General features: G+C 35.0%; 1 protein-coding gene across 2 annotated transcripts in view; it reads left to right on the top strand.

Moving 5' to 3' along the window:
- Positions 1 to 23797, top strand: part of LOC140148399 (prominin-1-A-like) — a 114653-nt gene that overhangs the window by 65606 nt on the left and 25250 nt on the right. Inside the window, exons 8-17 of one of the 2 annotated variants that reach the window (XM_072170327.1) lie at positions 8695 to 8897; positions 9332 to 9421; positions 10357 to 10420; positions 12037 to 12113; positions 17921 to 17997; positions 18625 to 18777; positions 19370 to 19496; positions 20761 to 20858; positions 21880 to 21964; positions 22230 to 22268. In XM_072170327.1, coding sequence (XP_072026428.1) covers positions 8695 to 8897; positions 9332 to 9421; positions 10357 to 10420; positions 12037 to 12113; positions 17921 to 17997; positions 18625 to 18777; positions 19370 to 19496; positions 20761 to 20858; positions 21880 to 21964; positions 22230 to 22268 — 1013 coding nt within the window. The remainder of the gene's footprint in view (positions 1 to 8694; positions 8898 to 9331; positions 9422 to 10356; positions 10421 to 12036; positions 12114 to 17920; positions 17998 to 18624; positions 18778 to 19369; positions 19497 to 20760; positions 20859 to 21879; positions 21965 to 22229; positions 22269 to 23797) is intronic. The other variant, XM_072170328.1, reaches the window with a different exon arrangement.

Below are 23797 nucleotides of genomic sequence, written 5' to 3'. Positions count from 1 at the left end.
ACATTGTTTTCTGTACAAACATTATCCAAATTCAAAATGAAAGCTCACATTGAGTGTATATATTTCACTAGTGTTGTCATCAAGTATATGAAAAGAATGTGCCAAAGGGACCAGTTCTAAGAAACTTACAACCAAGTGAGTCATGATTATATGTCAGACATGTAGGGGCTGTTGGTGCGAAGGTAATCATGAAACGCTGAACTGATCCTCCTACGTATCATATTTAATGAAAACGTTTTTGGCATGACAGTTAGGTTCATCCGTCTGTTTGTTTGGATGAAAACATATGTCATAGGTATGACTGTATCATGGAGTATTGAATTAGGAGTGCAAAGTAATTGTTTTTTACCAAATGTTTAACATCTTGAACTATGAAGATGATGGTGATGATGAAGGTGAAGATGAAGATGAAGATGAAGATGAAGATGAAGATGAAGATGAAGATGAAGATGAAGATGAAGATGATGATCATGATCATGATCATGATCATGGTGATGGTGATGGTGATGGTGATGGTGATGGTGGTGATGGTGATGGTGATGGTGATGGTGATGGTGATGGTGATGGTGATGGTGATGGTGATGGTGATGGTGATGGTGATGGTGATGGTGATGGTGATGGTGATGGTGATGGTGATGATGATGATGAAGATGAGGAGGAAAGGTTAATGATGATGACAATCATAAAAAAGTATACAAAAAATAAGGAAGTCTTTGCCTCTTTACTTGCCATTATTTTCACTTTGCAGTATGTAGCTCTCTTTATTCTATCATGCACATACCCACGCAATCTTCAACAAATGTACACATAAAAGTAGTTAATTCCCTGACGCATTTGCTGTTTGTCTACATTCAGTCCTACAATCAAGTCACACAATATATCGCTAGATTTACCATGTTGGATGCTTTATAATCATGATTTTGTTGCCATCTGTGCTGCTTTTTATTTGAAGTTTTTAAGATATTTGACATTTGGCATTGACTTTCACAATATATTCAGGATTGCTGATAAGTTACCATAGCAACTGATAAGTTTTTATTACTTTTTTAAAAATTATTCATCTTACAATACAATTTTGAGCTTTGAAATTAACATACAGATATACCCTTGGACAAGTCTGTGCATATTAAAATAACATTGCAAAAAGCTTCCTCAACTTACAATAACAACTAGTTGTGCAAGCACTTCCATTTTACAATCTCAATCCTTGGCTTTAAAAAACAATGAAAACAACAGAATCTCACTTCTAAACTTGTAGTGTGTTTTGCATGGTGTGGCATATTACTTGATATAGTTGTGTGTTTAATATTGAACCTTCAGCGCGTAGTAATTCTATATACCTTAAATCTAAGGCGTAGGATTATTGGTATTTTGTGAGTTACGTTGACTGACGTACATGCAAGAACATGTTGGTAAATGTCAACATGTGAAGTTGAGACACAGTTGGAGTTGGTTGAAGCAAGAAAATTGAAAATCAATCCCAATTGAGTGTATAAAGGGTAAACTCAAATTAGTACTATGACCACATTGGTGGTAGAATCTTTAGTATACAGTGGACACTAATTTTTAATGTAAATCCTGTCCATTTGGGGTACCTTCAAATTGGACGCTGGCATACAGTACAGTTGTGTGAATCTCGTCAGAATTTTAAATGGATGTAACTTTAGTGAAAATAAATGTTTTCATTTAAGGTGGTACTACATTCCCTGATAAATTTTGTGACTAATTTTGCATTTTTCTCAAAAAATAATTACACACTGGTAACAAAAGTTATGTATATTATAGGGGCAAGGAATCTAATTACTTTACTGAAATTTCAGTGATTCAAGACAAGTGGTTCATTAAATGTTAAGAAATAAGGTACATTCTAGCGGTACATCTTTTCTTATCATAAATAAAGTACTGCTTGTCTTGAGTCACTGAGATTCCAGTGTAGTAACTGGATTCCTTGCCTTTATAATATACATAACTTTCGCTACCAGTGTGTTATTATTTTTGAGAAAAAATGCAAAAATAGTCATTGAATTTATCCACCTTAAAATTCCAGTACATTCATATTTATCATGTATAACAATACACTCAAATCTGATGTAAATAATATCAAGGTGGGTTGGAGGGGAGCATGACCTAGCGATGTTGGCATCAAAAATATTGAGACAAATAAAGCTGAGTTACAAGAGGAATGGTATTGGTTTTATAAAGGAGATCCCAAGGCCTGATATAAGGGGTGTAATGTTTGCCCCATGTGCCCCAATTTATCTCAGGAGGAGAAAAACTTTCAAAACATTCGTTTTGATATATTATTGGCCTTTATTCAAGAACTGCAAGACCTATGGGAATATAATGTGATTATTGGCTTATATCCTATAAGGTAATGTATTAATGTTAATAAATACACTGCAGTTTTTTTAGTTAAATGGCTAAAACTGGACAAATATGATTCCTGCCATCCTACTTGCCTTAATTGCTTTGAAGACCAAATTTTTACTTGGGATAGTAGCCAACAAGGTACATCAGGGTGATATATGTGACTCGTTCTGACAAAATCAGGAACAAGTCACTTTTTTGACATTTCATGACTTGAATGTAAATATAAGCACTAGACAATAAGCTTTAAAATGATACCAAAATTATATAAATAACATCAATACTTTTCAAGATATGGATAATTTTGTAAATGATACCTTGATAGTTTTGCCAAATTGCTATTTTGAGTAATGGGCCAATTAGTTTCCTGCCTTACACAGGATTGAATAGGGATTATCACAGTTCAACTGTCATTTATTGATTAAATAAACCTCTTTTTAATCAGAACTTTCAAAGATTTTAAAGTCCATTGAGTCCCACTTTTTGTGTCAAATACCATGAAATTAAGAATTCCAAAATTTCATTTTGTTATATCTTTAAAGGCATATAACTCAAAAACATGTCTGGCTACTTGTTCCAGGTTTTGTTGGAGCTGGTCACATATAGACAGTCAGACCATCCAATGGAGGTCCGATATTTACACTAATAATATGTCTACAAACTGGGCTTGACGGAGGCTAGACATCTGTTTCTCTGAGCAAACTAAACATGGTTTACTTTTTCTTGGGTGTCTATAACTAGGCCATTGCATAGCTATGAAAGAAAATCAATATTGTGACCAGCATACAAGCAACAGATGACCCAAATATCATTTGTGATCTGATTTTAGCATTTTGAGGAAAATGTCACTAAAATTGTTTTTGAGTTATGAGGAACATTGGCTATGTCATCATGCAAAGATTTGGCTGATTAATGCAGGATGTGTAAATGATGAGGAAAAACTTGCCTGCCATATACGGAATTTGTTTATCATGAAATCATGAAGAAACTCGAGAGTGGTATTGACACTGCCTCGTTCATTAAATTGTTAAATGTTTGAAAATGGATGCCGGGAATGGATGGATGCTTTGTTTAAATATGATTTTCCTCCTCTACACCATCTTGACACTGAATGACCAAAATTCAGATTATTTTTAGAGCTAACTACAGCATCAGTTTTAAGAAACCAGGTGTCATATGATTAGATTTAGAAACTTCTCTCACAAGCTTTTTGATTAAAGTGTTTCTATTTTAAGTTATGGATGTTTCTTGATTTCCCTAATTAAAAAATAGAAAACATTATTTATATTTTTCTAAAAAAGTAAATACTTTATCTAAAAATTATGGCGAGCGAATTTAGAATTTAACCACTACTCAAACTATGGAAACCATATCATAGTCCCTCTAGGCTACAAATAATTATTTATAGAAAAAAATAGGGAATTTTCAAAAAATTAAGAAAAACACAAATGTTTCAAACCCTAAAGCAGCAAAGACATCTAAATTGGTTTTATCTTTGATACGGATTAATATGGATATGGATTTCTGATTTGATATAGTGGCTATTTTGCATGTGCATATTATCTTATGTTCCTACCTATCTGTATTTAAATCTCCATTGTTTGAATACTCAATGCTTTTTAACTATAACTTGGCTTTAGTATGTCACAATTCATCTGCCGCATCACATAATGTCATATCTCAAAATGCTGCTTTGTGGGATTTTTTTATCATCATTGTAAACAAGGCAGCCATTTGAGATATGACATCAGTATGTGATGCAGATGACCAAATCTGATGGCATTTGTATCAAATGAGGCTGATTAATGTATTCTATCATGATACAAAAGTTTGACATTTGACCAGTGGCACTTTTTCAGAGGGTAGGCAAGGGGGGGGGGCAAAGCAATTTCCTAGGGGTAAATTTGACGAAAATGATAAAAAATGGGCTAAAAGCACAAAAAAGGACAATCCTAAATATCAGGATGCCAGCATTTGGAGTGGGAGGGGGGAATGTGGCCAAGACTTTTCACAGGCGGGAACCTGCCCCTTTGCTCCCTGGCTATGCCACTACATTTTGACCTTTAATGACATTGTCCTTTTTTTCATGGTATAGGTCACATATAATGTTTGATACACAAAATGGAGCATTCTAAGTAGCAAATTTCAAACTGAATTCACAGTGATATGAATTTTGCTATACTGCTAGATAGATAGAACAAAATGTTGACTCATGAAACTTGCAATTCCATAGATTTTCACATTGCATAAAACGTGACTGCAGAGCTAGAGACATTTAGTGTTTTGATACCTGGGTTTGATATCAGAAGTGCTAATATATATGTAGTTAAATGACAAGGTGATAAATCACTCCCACACAAAAACAAGCCTTTCATTTTTTCCGGGGGTGTAATTATACCCTCACCTAGCAGGCCCCTGAAATGTTTACAGCTGCAGGTTTATTCTATGACCTATGTGAAATCAAAATGGGGAAATGATCAATTACATGCTTCATAATCATCAAACAGATGTACACAAAGTACACAATTCTTTCTGGAGTGATGGTTTGTTATTTTGATTTTGGCTAAGATCTGTGCTATTTACAAGAGCTTATAAATGATCATGACACTCAAGTTTTTTTGCTATTCTATGCATCATTATGATTTGTGGTTAAGTTTCAAAGCCAATGCACTGAGGTCTCAGTCAGCACCTTCTATAAACAGCCTATGGTCATTTGGGTTATTGGATCAATCCATTGCATTAGTTAACATTGCATATAGTCTGTGACAAGCAAACCACACAATAATATTATGACACAATATGAGTGGCATTGGGAACATTAAGAATTCTATTCGACCATTGTGCTATGGATTTAAAAATGAAATTTGAAATGGGAAATTTGTTGTAGTTATTTCATGTTAATGTACATGATATAAGCCATTTTCAAACTTTTTGTGTTAAGGCCATCAACATCTGCCCTATAATGCTGGCTTTAAATTGACACCATACTTTAAAAAAATCCAATGTTTTTTATATTTCTTATTATGTATTTTACATTTAGTGATTTTGATTTACCTAAATTTCAAATCAAGAAAAATGGATATATCGATTTTGTATTTGAACTCTTTTGCTTGTTAACGAGTATTATAGCTGTAAAATATAATGGTATAATTATCAAAAAGGGGAAATGATCAAGTACATGCTTCATAATCATCTAACAGATATATGTACACAAAGTACACAATTCTGGAGTGATAGTTTGTTATTTTGAATTCGGCTAGGATCTGTGCTATACTTACAAGAGCTTATAAATGATCACCACACTCAAGTTTTTTTGCTATTCTATGCATCATTATGATTTGTGGTTATGTTTCAAAGCCAATGCACTGAGGTCTCAGTCAGCACCTTATATAAACAGCCTATGGTCATTTGGGTTATTGGATCAATCCATTGCATTAGTTAACATTGCATATAGTCTGTGACAAGCAAACCACACAATAATATTATGACATAATATGAGTGGCATTGGGAACATTAAGAAATTTATTCGACCATTGTACTATGGATTTAAAAAAATGATATGGGACATTTGTTGTTGTGGTTATTTGATGTTAATTTATATATGTGACCCCTCGGCACAACTGAGCCCTGAAGTCGCCAATCATCATTTTTGAGATATTCAACCAAAATATTCTGCTTGAAATTAGCTTTAAAATGATGTATATCATGTCTATAGTACTTGACATTTAAGTAGTGAAAAATCAATAAAACAGTCAATAAATCCTTTGTTTCCTATTGTTTATTGTTAAGTTCGATGGAGCATATCTCAATAGTGGCACTGGCGACATCCGGGCTCAGTTGTGCCGAGGGGTCACATATGAAAAGTTCTGATGCAAAAGGCAATATATGACATATGCTAGCTTTAAATTGACATCCTACTTTAAAAAATCCAATGTTTTTTTAAAACTATGATCAAAAATGGCACATAATTTCTTATTAAACACAGCCAAATTAAAAAGTCGCCATTAGTTCCATCCCCATTTTATCAGAGTCTGACGAGTTTATGGCAAAATAATTTACATAATAATTTTCTGTACACTTTCCTTCGAAGGTTGATACCAAGTTTAATCATTGTGAGCATCGGAACCGTTGTTTGGAAGTTCGTGCAATTTAAAAAATGACATAGGGAGTTGCATCACAGGGCGGAGCTAAGAGTGAGTGCCAAGAATTACATCGCCTGAATAGGCCGGCAGGTTAATCAACATCTACACATTTACACGCATCTATGTCAAAATGCAAATCAAATACCCCGCTCTTTTAATTCTGCGCAGGCAAGAGTACAATGATTCCTGTACAGGTTGTTTCGGGCCATATAATTAAGAAATAAAGGGTAATGCTTTATCCTTTACACCCAAATAATGTGTCCGAGGCAGTAAAAACGTAAATAATGAGTGAGGCGCAGCCGAACCCATTATTTAAACGTTTTTACTGCCAAGGACACATTATTTAAGTGTAAAGGATAATGCTGCACCCTTTATTTCTATTCTATTACCAGAAAATAGTGCGATTTAAAGAGAAAATATCATTTTTTGGCACAAATATTTTAAGTTGTTTACTTTAAGGTGGAGTGTATGCAGCGTAAGTGACAGCGCGTGATCGCGAAATGTTGCACGCAGTAACCAAGCGTAATGCTGTGCGTAGAATGTGTTACGGCGCTCGAACCATTATTGCAGAATAATGGGCTCTCACGTGACGCGTTTCAACAAATCACAGTGCTTGCGATTTTGATGGGTCGTGGAGGTAAGAATAAGCTGATACAATGCATTGGCTTTTGTGTGGTCAATTCGTAATTTGTCATTTTTATAATTGCACAAATTTCCAAACAACGGTACGTTCCTTTGCTCACAATGATTAAACATTTGATATCAAATTTGGTATCAACCTTCGAAGGAAAGTGTACAGAAAATTGTGAACATAGTTATGTTATAAAACATATATATATGAAGTAGCTTATATGAAACATAATATTATAGCCAATATGTCTTATGGTCTACAATATACCAAATACACTGTTGTATATTGTGTCAACAAGGAAGTTGGTTATACAGCGTGTCCCAAAAGTAACTTAACATTGTGAATTGGCCATATCTCAAATATTTCCGACTTCATACCAAAATGGAGAACATATTCATATAGATTGATCTTTTAGAATTATTCTGATACCAAAAACAGCATTATTGATGACCCTTTGACCTTACTCTGCGACTATACATATGTGTGTATCAAACCCACAAAAGCAAGCTCATGTGTTCTTTGTTCAAGAACATAAATGATGTGCTTCCCTGAACAATAGAGTTGGTTCACTCACTGCGCACGCTACATTTAGGTATGAACATTCATGGATTACATGGCTTAGCGTAAGCGTGACTGCTGTTTTAGATTATAATTAGGATATATTGACAATATTAAACTTTACTTTAAAACAGTTGAAGTGAAGATGAATTTCCTATAGATAAACGGATTCAGATTGTTTGCCGAGACAAAGTTGGACAAACTCACTGAAGCAATGTTTAAGGAACAGTTTAATGTAAATTATGCACTACCCCCGGCACTACCCGGCCGAAATACAATCCAGCAACTAGTGCTGAAATTCTTATCAACTGAATCTGTTCATGATCTACTTCGGGCAGGACGTGGAAGAACATGAAGATCGGCTACAAACATTGATGTCATACGAAGAGCGGTGGCGAAAAGCCCAAGGCGATCAGTACGTCGACTTTCAATGGAGAACAACGTGTCAGCGACAACTGTTCATCGAATCCTCAGAAAAGATCTTAAGTAGTTTCCATATAAAACCCAGATAAAACAGAAAATGAAGATTACGCATTGAAAACAAACAAACAAACAATCAAACAAACACAGCCAAATTAAACAAAACAGATTTTAAAATGATAACACGTTATATCGTGTTCACGTCTCAAATGACGAGACTTATTTTGCGTTTATAAAAGTGGGTTTTACGATACGGTAGATATCCATTAATTTCATGCCAAAGGATCATGACCACATCGGCATGTTTGGTATCATAACATTTCTAAAAGAATTATCTACATACTGTGCAATTTTTGTAACAACAACACTATTAACCCAACGCAAGTTATGGCAAATTCACAATGTTAAGGGACTTTTGGGACACCCGGTATATAGCACTTATATGTTAGATATCTGCTAGACATTAATGAATCTGAGTGGTTGACCACTGTATCAATACTATCATCAATGATCATTTTTTTTAGATTGCAACATTTTGATGTGTGGTTAATTATTATGAATTTTTTGTTATTTCAGCTATTGATAACACCTACGATGCCATGAATCAGGTAGATACAACCCAGAATTTACTGGACCCACAGTGGGTAGCTTTTCGAAGTGATCTGCAAGCTGTTCATGATGATATAGTTGCAGACTGTGGAACCTGTGGATGCTGTGGTGGAACATATCCTGATGAATCTGGACTTACTGTCCTTGCAAACTACAGAGATCTCAGCAATGTATGTATCACATTCTCCTGACCTTTTAAAAGAACAAAACACACATCTATACTATAAGCTGTTCCTATGGCTGTTTTTAAACAACTGTAGGGATAGCTACACAACATATTCTTGGTCGAAGCAGCAAAAAAAAAAAATCAATTTTCATAATTTAATTTTCATATACTTTGAAAACGTGCTTGATTTATTGTTCTTTAAATGAGTAAAGTATGTTTTACAAAAGTGTTATTTCAGCCCTTTATAACTCAAGAACCACAGGACCTACAAAAGTATATCTGTAATATTTGAATTCTTCTACACGCTCGCTATGAAGTGATCAATGCAATTTTTAGCAAAGCTCACTACCATTCACAAGATGCTGTGAACTACCAAATTGCAACAGTTAAAAATAGGTGCAATCTGACTTATGATATTTTCTTGCCACTTTCTGACAGGGTGGACGCTATCCACAAATAGCTGTAGATGCTGCATTACCTGATTTACTGAATATAAAGAACCAGGATTTAAGTGCTGCTGCAGATGTGGTAAGTATGTTAAACAGAAGTAGATTTGTAAGCCTTCCTGAGCAGTGAAATAAGCTGAATGGGTAAGGGTCTTGTTCAGGGCTAGATCTTAACTAGTCAGAGTGGATAGGAAGGATAAGGAAAGGTCATGATCAAAGGCATGGTGTACAGGCAGAGATTGGGTGGTGAAAAGAAGTACAGGAAGAAGCCTTACATGGTTGATACATTTAAAATCAAAGTCCCATGTAAAAACAATGCATGCCTTGAGAATTTCCATGTTTAAACCTGAATTCAGGCTTTTTGTTGTCCAAATTTCTGCACTCTCTTTTAATATCCGCCCATTTTTGGCCTTTTTAGCTCAATTACCCACACTTTTTCAGGGTATTTTTTTTCAAACACTTCAGGTTTTTTCATGGATGATCATTCTCATGCCTGCTTGATTGGATCTTGAAGCCCCAAATACAACTGTAATACCTGCAGTTTGCAGTCTTAAGTGACCAGTCACATTATAGTCATTGTTTTAAATAATTACGACATATCAAGACACTGCATAATGCTTTAAAAGCCTCTATACAGGTTGTATCAAAATGTTTGGTACCCATCAGTTTTTGGTGTTTATTGACAAGCCTGTTCTTCAATATGCAACATTGGATCCCCTTGAAATGCCCATGATTTGTAGTTTTATGACCTTTCATAACATTTATCTATAAATAAGGTTGCTCCTATGTTGCATTATGATGCAGTAGTCTTGTCCATAATCACTTGAAACTGATGGGTACCAATCATTTTGATGCACCCTGTATTTGTTTTTGCATCTATCCATGTAGATTATTTTATCAACTTTTGGTCACAGGATTTTGTTTGGGGGGTATGGGAGGGCACTCAATGACATTTTTACCATAGCAGGTATAATGCTAGTGTATTGACTTGACTGATGTTGTTTTCTTTATATTTAGGGCAAGCAAAGTTTTGAAGACATTCCAGAAACTCTAAAAAATACTACAAACGATGCTATAACAGGTAAGCTTAACAACAACCAAAAGACTTCAACTAATTAGCTTCTTTCAGCTTGATTCTTTGAAAGAAAGTAGCAGCTCCCACAACAATAAATTTTCACAGAACCTAGAAATATAAAAAATAGAGAAACAGACTGTTTGATGTTCATGAAAGACTGTGCAGTTGTCACTTTTCCTATTACCCAACCCGGAGGGTTCGGATTCATAGGCCCGTAGCCAGTACCTTAGGAAAAATAGTGTGCCTTAGGCTCTAACCATGAAGTATTTATTGTGATGTCAACTTATTTAACCTATTGTAATTATGTCAGTGTTCAGTCTACCAACCCCTTCCCCATGAAATTAATGATGACTATGCTATAATAAGAGAGATGACATGTCTGGTTGGATATTGTACAAATCTTTGTTGAAACTTCCCAGTGCATAGATTGCTTCCTACTAAGTGCAACATAATAGTATATCATCATAATCATATTATGATGATGATGATATAATATTATGTTGCACTTAGTAGGAAGCAATCTAAATGGAGATTTGTTCGGTTCCAAATGTTTTCCCATTTCTTGCTTCGGTTTGAGTAAACGTGTTTGATTAAATGCACATGCACGTATGATTAAATGCACATGGTACCTAGATTCATGACAAGCAAGTACCAACATCAAATAACTCATGACTTGGACAAACTTGGAATAAGCTGCATTTTGATGTTTGTTACATTGAGGATAGTCTTACATGTTCCTTTATTAAGTTTTCAAACAGCCATAACCCCTTGACATGTGTGGTTGGTAGATGACTAAGAATTCAATCTATAAATGGTATCACAAAGTGGACTGATAATGGCTGATTTTGCCACTTTTAGTTGCATGTCATGTGGCTCCTGATCATCCTCCCGAGATGCACTTGTGCTACACCACATATCGCCATACTGCAAGAGTTTCTAGAATGCTGTTAAAATAAAATTTTTAATGCTAATTTATTGCACATTCTAGGGAAGCATGGTTACCATTTTGAAATAACCGAGTGAGAGGGTTTTCAAGAAAATATTTTTCCTGTCAAAACTGAAGCATCCTCTGTATAAAAGAAAATACGAATATTAACTGCACATCATATATAACGATTCGTGATACCCAATTGTGGTACATTTGATGTCGTTTATGAGGCAGAGAATTTTATTTCAATTATATATGCGGCAAAATATTTTTTTTAATTGAGCAAGAATAAGGATAGAAAAAACGTTGAAAATTCTATGTAAAAATTACATTAGACCCCGCCAAAGATTACTGTTTTGTTTTTATGGTAATCTAATCTTTTATTTCCTGAAAAAACATTTGGGGTCTAATGTGGATTTGTTTATATAATTGATAAAAACATCGAACGTGTATACAAGAAAAGCTCACAAAAATGGTAGGTTTCTCTATAGTATTTTACTGACCATGGAAATGTACTAACACATGAGCATGTGTCAAAACTTTAAAAGAAGTAAAATTAAAATTTTACTTTTTAAAAATTTCATATTGGGGAAATGTGACTGGGAGAATTTATGTATGGCGTGGAGTGGTGTGCACTTGTACTTAGCAGTTTTTGTTGGTTTGTGTTGATATTATTATCATTAATTGATTTCAGATATACTTAACACGTTGGATCAACTTAAAGAAGAAATTCCAAAGCTTCTGAATGAAACTGAAAGTCAGCTGAGTGGTGTAAGTGTGAACATTCTATTTTGAAATGTACAGGGTGTAAGAAAAGTCGCTTTATCATTAAGTTTGATATCATACTAACAAATTATCTTACAAGCAGTATGAATACATTATTGCAAAAAGAAAATCTTGTAGAATTAATTTGATACCTTACTTGGCCAGTTTTTTGTCATTTTTAGACACAAAATAAAAATAAACACGTTTTTTGTATAATCAAGAAAAGCATACATAATGCAATTTTTTCTGGTCCCTCAAAAATACCTCAAACACATTTTGCTTCCGCTCATACAATATAATTGCCTGTATTTAACATTGATGGTCAGAAAACGATGAACAAGCAAATAGAAATGGCATGAAATTGGCATGATATAAAACATTTTCTTCTTTATGCTGCATTGTGAATTTTCAAATTTTTAAATCGCTGTTGGAGTGCAAAATTGCACAACTTGGAGGGCGCTACTTCAGTGTATCAAAAAGGGGTAATTTATGAAGAACACACCTCAAATACTTGAATGAACATAATTTAATTTAGTAGATTATCAGCTGACATTTCCTGTGTCTCAAATGACATTTCTCAAGATCTGTGTGATCAGTCTATAGTGTTGTTGCAGTAATGACATCTTGATGATGTAGCTGAAAATAGATCATCAATTACCTTCTATTCAAAGGTAACAGAATGCAATGTAGAACTCCAGAATTAACATTGTAGACATGAATATCTGGAAGTTTATCTGCTTGGTTAAAGGACACACCAGCTGCACATGAGCTCTTTGAAGCACCCACTATCTAAGTGTTTTAGAAATGGCACCTGTATCAGAATAATTCTACAAGTTTTTTCATGCCAAATATGTATTTTGATTTCCCAAAGCTGATCCTTATGAATTATATGAAGGTTTAAAATGATAAAAGTGACTTTTGGGATGCCCTGTACATACTTGGAAAATCTACTACTATCAAGTATTTAATGCTAAATAAATGAAACTCATTGTCACCACAATTCATACCGCCATGTGTTTGTCAACTTCATCATTGGGTATTATAAGTTTGACAGATTCAACTATAACAAATTATATGTGACGTGGCATATCAAAAGGAGACACTTTTGAGCAGATTATTAATTTTGAGTGTTTTACATATCTTAAATATTTTAATATATGTTTTGCTCCATAATGCCGTTTTCCCCAATGAAATCAGACATTCCTAAGCGAAGATATTGAGTTTGTAAATTATGGTATTATAAAGTTGGAAATTGAGATATCGGCCTTTAAAAATGTCTGAAAAAATACAAGATGCCAGTAACCTAAAATAAATCAGACAATATTTTAAACATTATTATTACATCACAAATTTGCAACAAACCCAAATTGTGAAAAAATCACCCCCGGACAGATTTTTTGTTTGCTATTTCTCCATTGACGATCCTGCCCAAAGTGTCTCCTTTCGATATACCACGTCATATATATTGTGGAACATTTTTTTACTGCAGCATCCTTTTTCAGGAATGGGTTAAATTCCTCTTATGTGGCATCGCTACCAACTTTTGGGCACCTTATTTTTACCACTTGTAAATGAATAAGCTAAAAAAAAAGTAGAATTGAAACCGGATGAAATATTTTTAGGAAATATTAAACTTTGTATTTTATAATGACTCATACAAGTATTTTGTATTATCATTTTTCCAACAGTCTGTGAGTATCCAATTTAAGTACCTTGATTTATTGAAGGCAGAGCCTATGGTTTGTCTGTTGTCTGTGTGCCTCACTACCAGGAGAGTGACAAACACACAGACTTGTGTTCTTAGTTATCAGGATTCTTTGTCTGTTCAGTAAATTCAGGAATTATTAGATTACATCAAGTATATATGCAAATTAAAATACCAATAGCAACAAGTAAAGAATGCAATCAAAACAATGCATTGGGCTATTCCATTTAAAATCCATACTACCCCTGTGGAAGATTTAGCCAAAGTCTTCCACAGAGTAAATGTGACTATCCACATCGAAAGGCTCGTAAAGTCGGCCCCTGGTCAATTTTGTTTTCTTCTGTGTTTAGAAAATATATATCATAAGCTTTACAATGATATATCATCGGACTTCAAACGATATCCAGAAGCGGAGTTATGGCATGTTCAACTTTGCTCCTTCAGTAAAAGGGTACATTATTTTGGTGCTACAATATTTCTCCTTTTCTTCATTGCTGGTATTAAATATTAAATTGTGATAATTGGCGGTCACTTTAAATCATCCCCAAGTCAACGAGATTCAGGAATGTCCTCTCATTGTTAATTGTTGGTTAATCCACCACTTGCAAAAGCAAACAAAGACTAAAGCTATTTACTATAAGTATTAGCTTATTATCCTCTTCAACAATAGGATTAAAGATGATGTGCGGACTGGACTGAAATGAGAAACTTGTAGGACAATTATTGGGTACATTATGAATACAAGCTTGATGCACATTTTGGACTGTAACTCGAAATACAATTTGCCGACTTTACGAGCGGTTTGAGATGGATGGTCACAAATATGAGTTTCAAATAGAAGAGACATTTGGGTAACTTACATTTGAAATACTCACTCCAGTTGTGGAAGATATAAGTAAAGCCATAATACAGGGCGAGTGTAGGTTTCAAAATGATTAACCCCGACCAATTACAGTTGAAAAACATACTCCCCCTGTGGAAGATATTTCCAAAATCTTCCACAGGGGGAGTGTGGATTTTTAAATGGAATAGCCCATGTGATGAAGTATACAAGACAAATGTTAGGAAACCTGCATGGCATGGCATTCACAGTAGAGGGCAGTATTTTTCATTTGTGATATTATAAGGAAATACACACATTTCAGTTTCAAACTTCATGGAAACTCGTTTGTCTTCTGTCCACTTAAAATTCAATTGATTGAGCAGACAAAGGAACTTGTGTACTAGCCATTGAGCTTTGATGCATTGGGTTACAAGTATGGAAATCAGGACACTCTAAAGTGACTTGCTGTCCGTACAGTCCCCAAGCAATCTAGCCAAGGAGTTGTTGTTGAAAAGAGGTCTTCAGCCTTTCGTCATCTTGTGGGTCAAAATGATCTGTGTGTTCATGCGTCGGACACTACGCACATGCGCAGCTTGCCACGCAGGTGTTATCACGCATCAATGCGGTGATCTTGCTGTTCACGCATGGAGATCGAACGAACATCACAGCGTGTACCTACAAGATGGCGGCATATGGCATCACGCTGACGACCTCTATTAGTTGCTTTTGTTAGCTGCATAAGTATTGGTAACATCCATATGCTATGTGTGTTTGAATATGTTGCTGCATAATTAATGATGAGAATGTTGGATGAAAACTAAGACAAGTTTGCCTGGAAGGACAAACAGATTGCTGAAGGCTTTAATGAGAAGGTTTGAGTGTGGGTTTGGTATTGCTCAGACAGAGCTTGTACAATATTCAGCTGAGAACTGCATCAGTTTTACATCAGGGTATTGTAGTAAAATTCCAACATTAGTGCTGCTCACAATAGGCGAGACTCAAAATATCATGGATTGATATAGAATGGAGTACACACAGTTGGGCCAGCACCTACTCAAAGTGCACCTACTCAAAGTGCGCATTGTGTGACTGATGCATGCTTGTGTGAATTTACGTTAATGCAAGTTGACTTTATTGCAGTGCACATCATCAAAAAATATTATAAGTTTAGATGCAACTAAGAGTTCATACATAGTATCCGGATGGTAGGCCTTTACTTCTGCAAAGGCTCACATCTCTTGCTTTAGCTTATTGCAAACATGTAATTGATGTAACTTCAGCTTTGTATGTATAGCTAAATTCCTGCCAAGATTGGTACAGATTGGAAAGCACACACAGAGTGCAGATTTCTAAATAATGGAGCATACTGTTTTGTTTCATTTTCAGCAATTGTTTTTGTATGTGAATTGATAGAAAATGTTCAAATGATATTAACTTGTAGCCACCAACATAACACATAATTAATGTGCGTGTATAACAAACATGATAGGTAAAATTACACCTTAAAAGTACCAGAATTTGGCTAAAGAATTTAACTGTATTACGTAATAAAAATTTGACTTTATGATGTGTCTGTTTGTAGTGTCAACCAGTGTGGTCTCTGCAACACAAAAACCTGAAACAGAAATAAGCCTCATAAATGCTTGCAAAAACCACACTGGTGTTAGGCTGTATTTTATCCTTCTGTTATATCACAGCTTATCTCAGCAGATTACTTCATGCAGCTCTTTAAATCAACTGCTTTGTAGTTTTAGCAAGCAGTTTTGACAATATAACATAGTATTATTGGGGGCACGGTGGGGCAGCAGTACAGTCTCTATCTCGCAATCGGAGGGTTGCGAGTTCGAGTCCCGGCGGTGCCATCGTGTTGTGCACTTGGGCAAGGCACTTTACCTCACTTGCCTCTCTCTACTCAGGGGTGAAAATGAAATGGGGAGCTGTTAGGGATATTGTCCATTGAGCGCCGCCCAAAGGTATGAACATGCCTTGGGCATTGTATGGCAACTGACATATTCTAACGACGGCGGAATAAATGTAAAGCGCTTTGATACATGTGAAAGGCGCTATATTAATGTCAACATTTTTTAAAAATTATTATAAGGGTGTACATTATCACAGTCAAGATTGTTGGGCATTTGCTGCTTCTAAATGTTACTGCAATTTATATTAGTCTATTTATTTATCTTCTTTTAAATTTTAAGTATTCTAATATCAAAGTATCTTGCTTAAAATGTGACATTTCTTACCTTTAAATTGTTGGGTGTGAGTGCACGCTGCAGGTTTACACTTTAGTTTTTTCTTCCTCCCAAAGTATCCGGATTGGGCAAGTTCTTGTGCAATGCAAGAAGTATGGTGCATCATCTGTTTTGGTTTAAAAGGCTACATGTAGAATTGAAAGCTATCAGACACATGTGTACCGATGGCAACACTAAAATAATTATAAAAAATAAAGTAATTGAGATTAACTTGAAGGATGTCTCCGGCAATCACAACATTATGTCTTATATGATAGAAAATTAATTATCAAGCACAAATCATATGATTTTATTTAAAACAAACTCATATTGACCATAAAAACGAGTTAATACAGCCGTCTCTCAACACACGATATTCAAAATTCACGGACGCCAAAATTGTCCAGTGCAATGACATCATATAATAAAATGAAGGCTGACAACAATTGAGCACAAGTAACTATGACATCATTGCACTGGACAATTTCGGCGTCTGGGAATTAAGTGAAGTAACCAGTCTCAACACAAGGTTTCTGACACAATAATGCCAGAACACAATTTGTTCAAGTAAAGATTCATCAGGATAGTTCGTGTAGATTAACAATATAAAATTTCTTGAAACATATCCAGTACTCACATTTTTATGGAGCTACGACGTTTTGAGTCTGGTCTCTTGATCATGTATGAGTGATTCCAGATGCACTGGTGGTATTTCTAGATGATAGAGTGTTTCTAGATGTGCTCTGGATAATGTGGTCATAGGCGTGACTTAGATTGAATGCAGCGCCCTCCTCATTGTTCATAACTTTGTCCCCTCTGCGTGGAATCACTCATACGTGATTAAAAGACCAGACCAGGTCTCGAAACATCACAGCTCCATAAAAATGTGAGTACTGGATATGGTTCAAGAAATTTTATATTGCTAATATCAGGACTTGTTTTAGTCTTAGTTTTTGATAATTGAGTAAATGTTAATATTAGATAGAGAAACACTTAGATGTTTTTACCTGCCATTTGGATGATGTATTTTTGTTTGTTTTTATATTCACAGCTTGACGGAATGGTAGAACCCTACAAGGCTGACATTAACAAGTATGGTGGCTATATACAGGACTATGACATGTACAGGTAAGACACTGCAACTTACTGCAGCTGTTGAAAGATTTGTATTGCATGGCAAATGACCACTGTTGTTGTAGGAACTTTATTTCTTGAATCCACAAATTCAATGATACTCCCAACTTAAATGTCAAGATTTAAGACTGCCTAATTTCATGGTATTTAATTTCAGTACTTGTAGAATTCTCGTCAAAACCTTGCAAAATTAATTGCATTGAAAAGTGCAGTTGTTATATAGCATTGCAGACAAATAGTTTTGCAAAGAGAGACCGTTTTTTGAGGTTTCTAGTATATATGGAAACCCATACACAGTCCAAGGGTTGGCTAGATAGTAAAAAGTCCACATGAGGGAGTGATGTGTAATTCTGTATTAAATGTCTGCTTGTACTAGAATTAGGACAACTAAAGATTACTCAATATGGGGTAATACACTTTAAAGATGGTATTTGAGTGTTTTATTCAACATAGAGATCCTTCTAAACGCTTCAGATCATTAAATTAATATTTTTTCCCAATGAAGTTCACAAGGTCAGATAACAATTTATTAAGAGATTTGTATAAAAGAGGTCCGGATATGGGAGCTTAGACTGTATTATGATTATTAATATCGCAGCAATATATTTTGTTTGCTTTCAGAGTGTATGCCGTCTATGCTCTCTATGCAGTATTTTGCCTTATAGTCCTGCTCAATGTACTGGGTATGATGTGTGGTTGGTGTGGTTTTGATAGGGATGCCACGCCTACTCTTCGTGGAGGTGTCTCCAATTGTGGTGGCCTCACCCTCATGTCGTAAGTAGCTTGATCAAAAACAACTTTCATGGCATATTTATTAGTGAATACTGCTGTATGGTGAGTGAGTGAACGAGTTAGCAAGTGATTGAGGCAGCCATTTATAGTATTCGGCAAGGTCCTTCAGCGGTGTCCGACTGCTCAACCTGATTATGGCATAAAATACTAGGTCACATGATGCTACACAGCTTGAATGGGTGAATGTGGTGCTGATGTGATGATGACGTGATTCAATTAGCCAATCAGAACCCCACTTCTGTGTTTACGATGTAAACTGCACCAAATAGGCAGACCGCTGAAGAACCATGCCGAAAACGATAATGAGGAGGGAGTGAGTGAGCAAGCAATTGACCAATATTTTGGAGAAAAAACTGTAAAATTAAAAATTTCACAATAATCTGCTAATAAAAGGAGGAAGCTTTATCTAATGTTGATGAAGAACATTAATTAAATTACTGACATCAATCTATATAATGATGAGGATGTACAAGGGTTTACAGAAAATTCTGACAAAAAACACATTTTATGTATCTGAGTAAGAAATCCCTGTAACATCCAGACTAATCCATCTAATGACATGATTTTGTTACAGAGCTGTGGGTATTTCCATGATTTTTGCCACATTCTACATGTTATTTACAAGCCTTACATTCATCATTGGTGGACCAATAGATCGCCTTGTGTGTGATCCAGTAGTATCCAGGCAACTATTTACAGAGGTGAGCAAGACCAGTACTGTGTAATACACAACCTTATTTGATTTAGGGATTCAATTATGTTTCACCGTTGTTCATCACCGATGCGTCCGCATCATCTGCGTGGTTTATTTCGCAAGGGCAGCTCTAGCTGCCCGAGTTAAAGATGGTCTAATTCATGTGATTCTTTCATTCGGAATATCCGTTTATCATTGCCACTCGACCTTACAAGAAGTTCGGTGATTTCTCTGTTGATATCAGCAATAAAACTTAAGAATAAAGCGGTAATGTTTAGCTGTTACTTTAATAACATATTTTATTAAGAAAGTGTTTACGCATAAGTTCAATTCCAGGCATTCGCGTATACACTACTGGAAAAGTGTGGATTCATCATGGATTAACAACGGTTGGCTCCTGTGCAAAAGTATAGGAAGAGTAGTTGAATGGATGATAAAATGCTACATTAGCACAACAGTAATGCCAGGAATGCAATTATATATAGATACAGGCCTGTGAGATCGCTGATTTTAGTCGGATTTCCGAATATTTCATTTTTCTCAGGGGTGTGAAATCTCTGCTTTTATTTGGAAATCTGCTTTTTCAATTCTGCCATCAAATCACAAATATTACATTGTCCATGTGTTGTGTCTGTCCGTCCCTGCCTGGATAGCCAGTGCTCCCCAGTAAAAAGAAAAATACAGTCATTCAATACAATGATACAGTACAACCAGAACATGAGCCCAAATCTGCACTATACCGCAATATTATGGCATGATTATATGCATTTGGACTTTAAAAGTGATTTTGTTTTTTGTTAAATCTGCTCTACCAAACAATATTTCCACTATAATCTTGATGAGATGTGGATGAAATGGCTATTTTCAGACTAGTCTGACAAGTAAGGGTACAGTGAGTCACAGTGGACAAATTGTGATCGCTAGCCAAGTGAATATCGTTTTACTTGTCTGAGGTCACTCACACCCCCTGACTATATCAAAAGCAATAGTTCTATTTGGGGTAACAATTAATTTTAAGATTCTGGCTAATTTTTTGAAACAAATATAGGTATCTACATAATACACCTTAAATTAGCCTCTGTATAATACACTTAAACTTTGTATGGTTTTTGAATGAATTAGAATATCATTACAATGTGCTACTTTTATCTGCAGTTAATATAGTTAGAGCAGTAATCATATTATATGGTCCTTGGCAAGACACAGGCATGAAGTTAATTCTCAACAATGAATTCTTTGTTATTGCTATTGTTTCTATTATATTTATGCAGACCGTTGACCAGGAAGATGCCATTGTTCCTGGATACTATTTGGGTGATACATTGTTCCAAAACTCCAGTATACCACTCACAGTAACTGGTATTCTAGAGTAAGTATTTTCATTTCTTAGTTATTTTGACAGAAATTAGAAAGAAAGAATGAATGGATGAAATTAATTTGTTAACAATTAAATTATTAATGACATAGCTTGAAACTTTTTTTTTGCGCATTTACAGGAGGCCAACATGACTCTTATTGTGTTGAGCATTTCAAACTCATGTAGTCATTCTGTGGTTGTGATACCACAGCTAGTGTGGAAGAGTTGAGCACCACTAGGCAACTTTCTTGGTTTCTTGGCAAATTTCAAGCTTGGTGGGCAACATCCCCTTGCCCCCAGTTGATAAGCCACTGTAGATAAGATGTAGACAAACAGAACAATTTGACATTATATGAGAGATGGTACTCACTGCATGTCAAGAAATCAATGTGAATTTGGAAGAAATCCCTTAGTCTGTAACACATCCAATTCCTTTAAATTTGAGAAGCATCACCCATATGTACATAATTCAATTTCAGTGGCCTCTGAGCCATTCAGGTTTGGGCAGGAATCTAAAACAAATTTGTGACCCGTTCCAACAAAACCAGGAACAAGTCACGTTTTTGACATTTCATGATTTGAATAAAAATATAAGCATGGGACAATAAGCTTTAAAATTATACCAAAATTATATACATAGCATCAATACTTGGTATGGATATGGATAATTTTGTAAATGATACCTTGATATTTTTGCAAAATTGCTTTTCTGATTAATGGGCTAGTTAGTTTTCTGCTTTACACTGGATTGAATAGGGATTATCACTATTCAACTGTCAATTATTGATTAAATAGACCTCTTTTTAAAAAGTACTTTCAAGGATTTGAAAGGCCACTTAGTCCCAAGGTCAAATATCATGAAATTAAGAATTCCAAAATTAGATTTTTTTTTATGGGAATGTCATCTTTAAAGGCATATAAGTCAAAAACATGCGACTTGTTCTGGGTTTTGTTGGAGCTGGTCACATTTGTGTTTGCTGAATCATGCAAACATCAGTAAAATTGATTCTGTTCAACTTGTTTTCAATTGCAGAGGTTGTGAGGAGAACAAGGGTGTTTATGAAGTTTTCAAATTGGAATATTTCTTCAATGTTTCTGAACTGCTGGACTTCAATCAGGTAATATGCTAAATTATTTCAAGCTATCATTTTTGCAAGTTCTGAAGATGAAAACAAGAGCTAAATCCTGATGGGATCCTCAGACCAGGATTTATTGCACAACAAAACTTTCAAGTGAGATATGTTCACTTGAAATTGGCATAAAAATGGTACTTTTACATTGTTATATTTTGTAGAAACTTGTAGAGTGTACACCATACCTGGTATTTGAATGAAATAAAACTGTGTTGAATTGCATGAATAAATATTATTGTCATTTTCACAGAGGTTAGGAATTGAGGAAGGAGGATCATTGACTGATTTGGTAAAATGAATCAACCTTTTTTCATACTTATGGCTGTAGTTGCAGTTAACATTATATTGGACATAATCATGCTCCTAACACCATAGTATAAACTCCGCCCTCATATAAATGGGCTATAATTCGCTGGTCCCCTGTGTCTTTAGTGTATCTCCTTCTATTATACGAGACTCCAACGGTACCTGGCACCACTGCATTCACAACACACAATATGCATCATTATATTGGACAAAATCATGCTACTAATAACACTATAGTATAAACTCTGCCCTCATATGAATTGGCTATAATTCGCTGGTCCCCTGTGTCTTTAGTGTATCTCCTTCTATTATACGAGACTCCAGCGGTACATGGCACCACTGCGTTCACAACAAAAATGCAAACTGACATGGGGCTTGATCGATGCCACATAAAGTTAAAAATTAGTAAGTAGAAAATAGTAATAAACTCATAACTCATATGCATATAGCATAGTATGCTGCAAAATGCAAACTGACATGAGGCTTGATCCATGCCACATAAGTTAAAATTAGTAAGTAGAAATAAACTCATAATCTAATATATGCATAGCATAGTATGCTGGGAATATGCCACAAGTAGTTTCGTCTTTTTTTGAGGCAATAATGAATTTAATTTAGAAGTTTTTATTCATATGCAAGACATTGCGCACTGTACTGTAACCACTAGGGGTGTGTGTGTGGGGGGGGGGTGTAAACAAATGCATGACATGTTATGAGCTAGTTCAAATTTCTAACTATAGTATGGTCATAAGCCATTGGTTGTCCATACCAAGTTTTATTTGAACAAGTCAATTTGGTTATTTTTGTTTTTTGAAGGTCTCCTCACCCTATCTTACTTACTGCTTACTTACTGACTGACTGATTAACCTTTTGATCTTAAATGGGCATATCTCAAAATGCCATGAAAGTATGAATCCTCAAGGGGTATCAAATAAAGGAGTAAAAATGAGAAATACAATAAAAAAAAAGCACCGGAGTTCTACTCCTAATTATTTTGAAGTTGCATCCATTTTGGTCAGAAGTCACAGGGGAGATCTTCAGAAGTCGCTCAATTGGACTACCAAAATGCGGGTTTGGCAACTTGCTGCCCTGCCATTTAAAAAAGATGCATCCGACTCAGTATATGGGGGATGTTAAGTCCTTCAGGGTTATGTATTCTTTGCATTTGAACTAGTGGCAAGAAGAGGGACTGGTCTGAACTTCTTTTTTGACCATTCGGAGAATCAGTCGCAACCCCTAACTTTGATATTTGACACCCAAGTAAAATGATGTGTCATTGCTGTCATTGGCTGGCTGGCTGGCAACTTGTGCTTACAATATAGTTCAGTGCTTGGACTTGTTAATTTCTAAGTAAATAACTAGATTAATATTAATAAGTAAATAATAAAAATAAAATGAAGATAATATTAGGAAAAAGGTCAACATTTAATTATATTAATCAAGTTAATTAATAGTAATAATCTGTTGATTAGTTAATAGTAATTAGTTTCATTTGAAAGTAATAATAATAAA

Source organism: Amphiura filiformis, chromosome 3, assembly GCF_039555335.1.
Source record: "Amphiura filiformis chromosome 3, Afil_fr2py, whole genome shotgun sequence".
Classification (NCBI taxonomy): Eukaryota; Metazoa; Echinodermata; class Ophiuroidea; order Amphilepidida; family Amphiuridae; genus Amphiura; species Amphiura filiformis.
The sequence above is the reverse complement of the archived record's forward strand: the minus strand, read 5'-3'. Positions and strand labels throughout refer to the sequence as shown.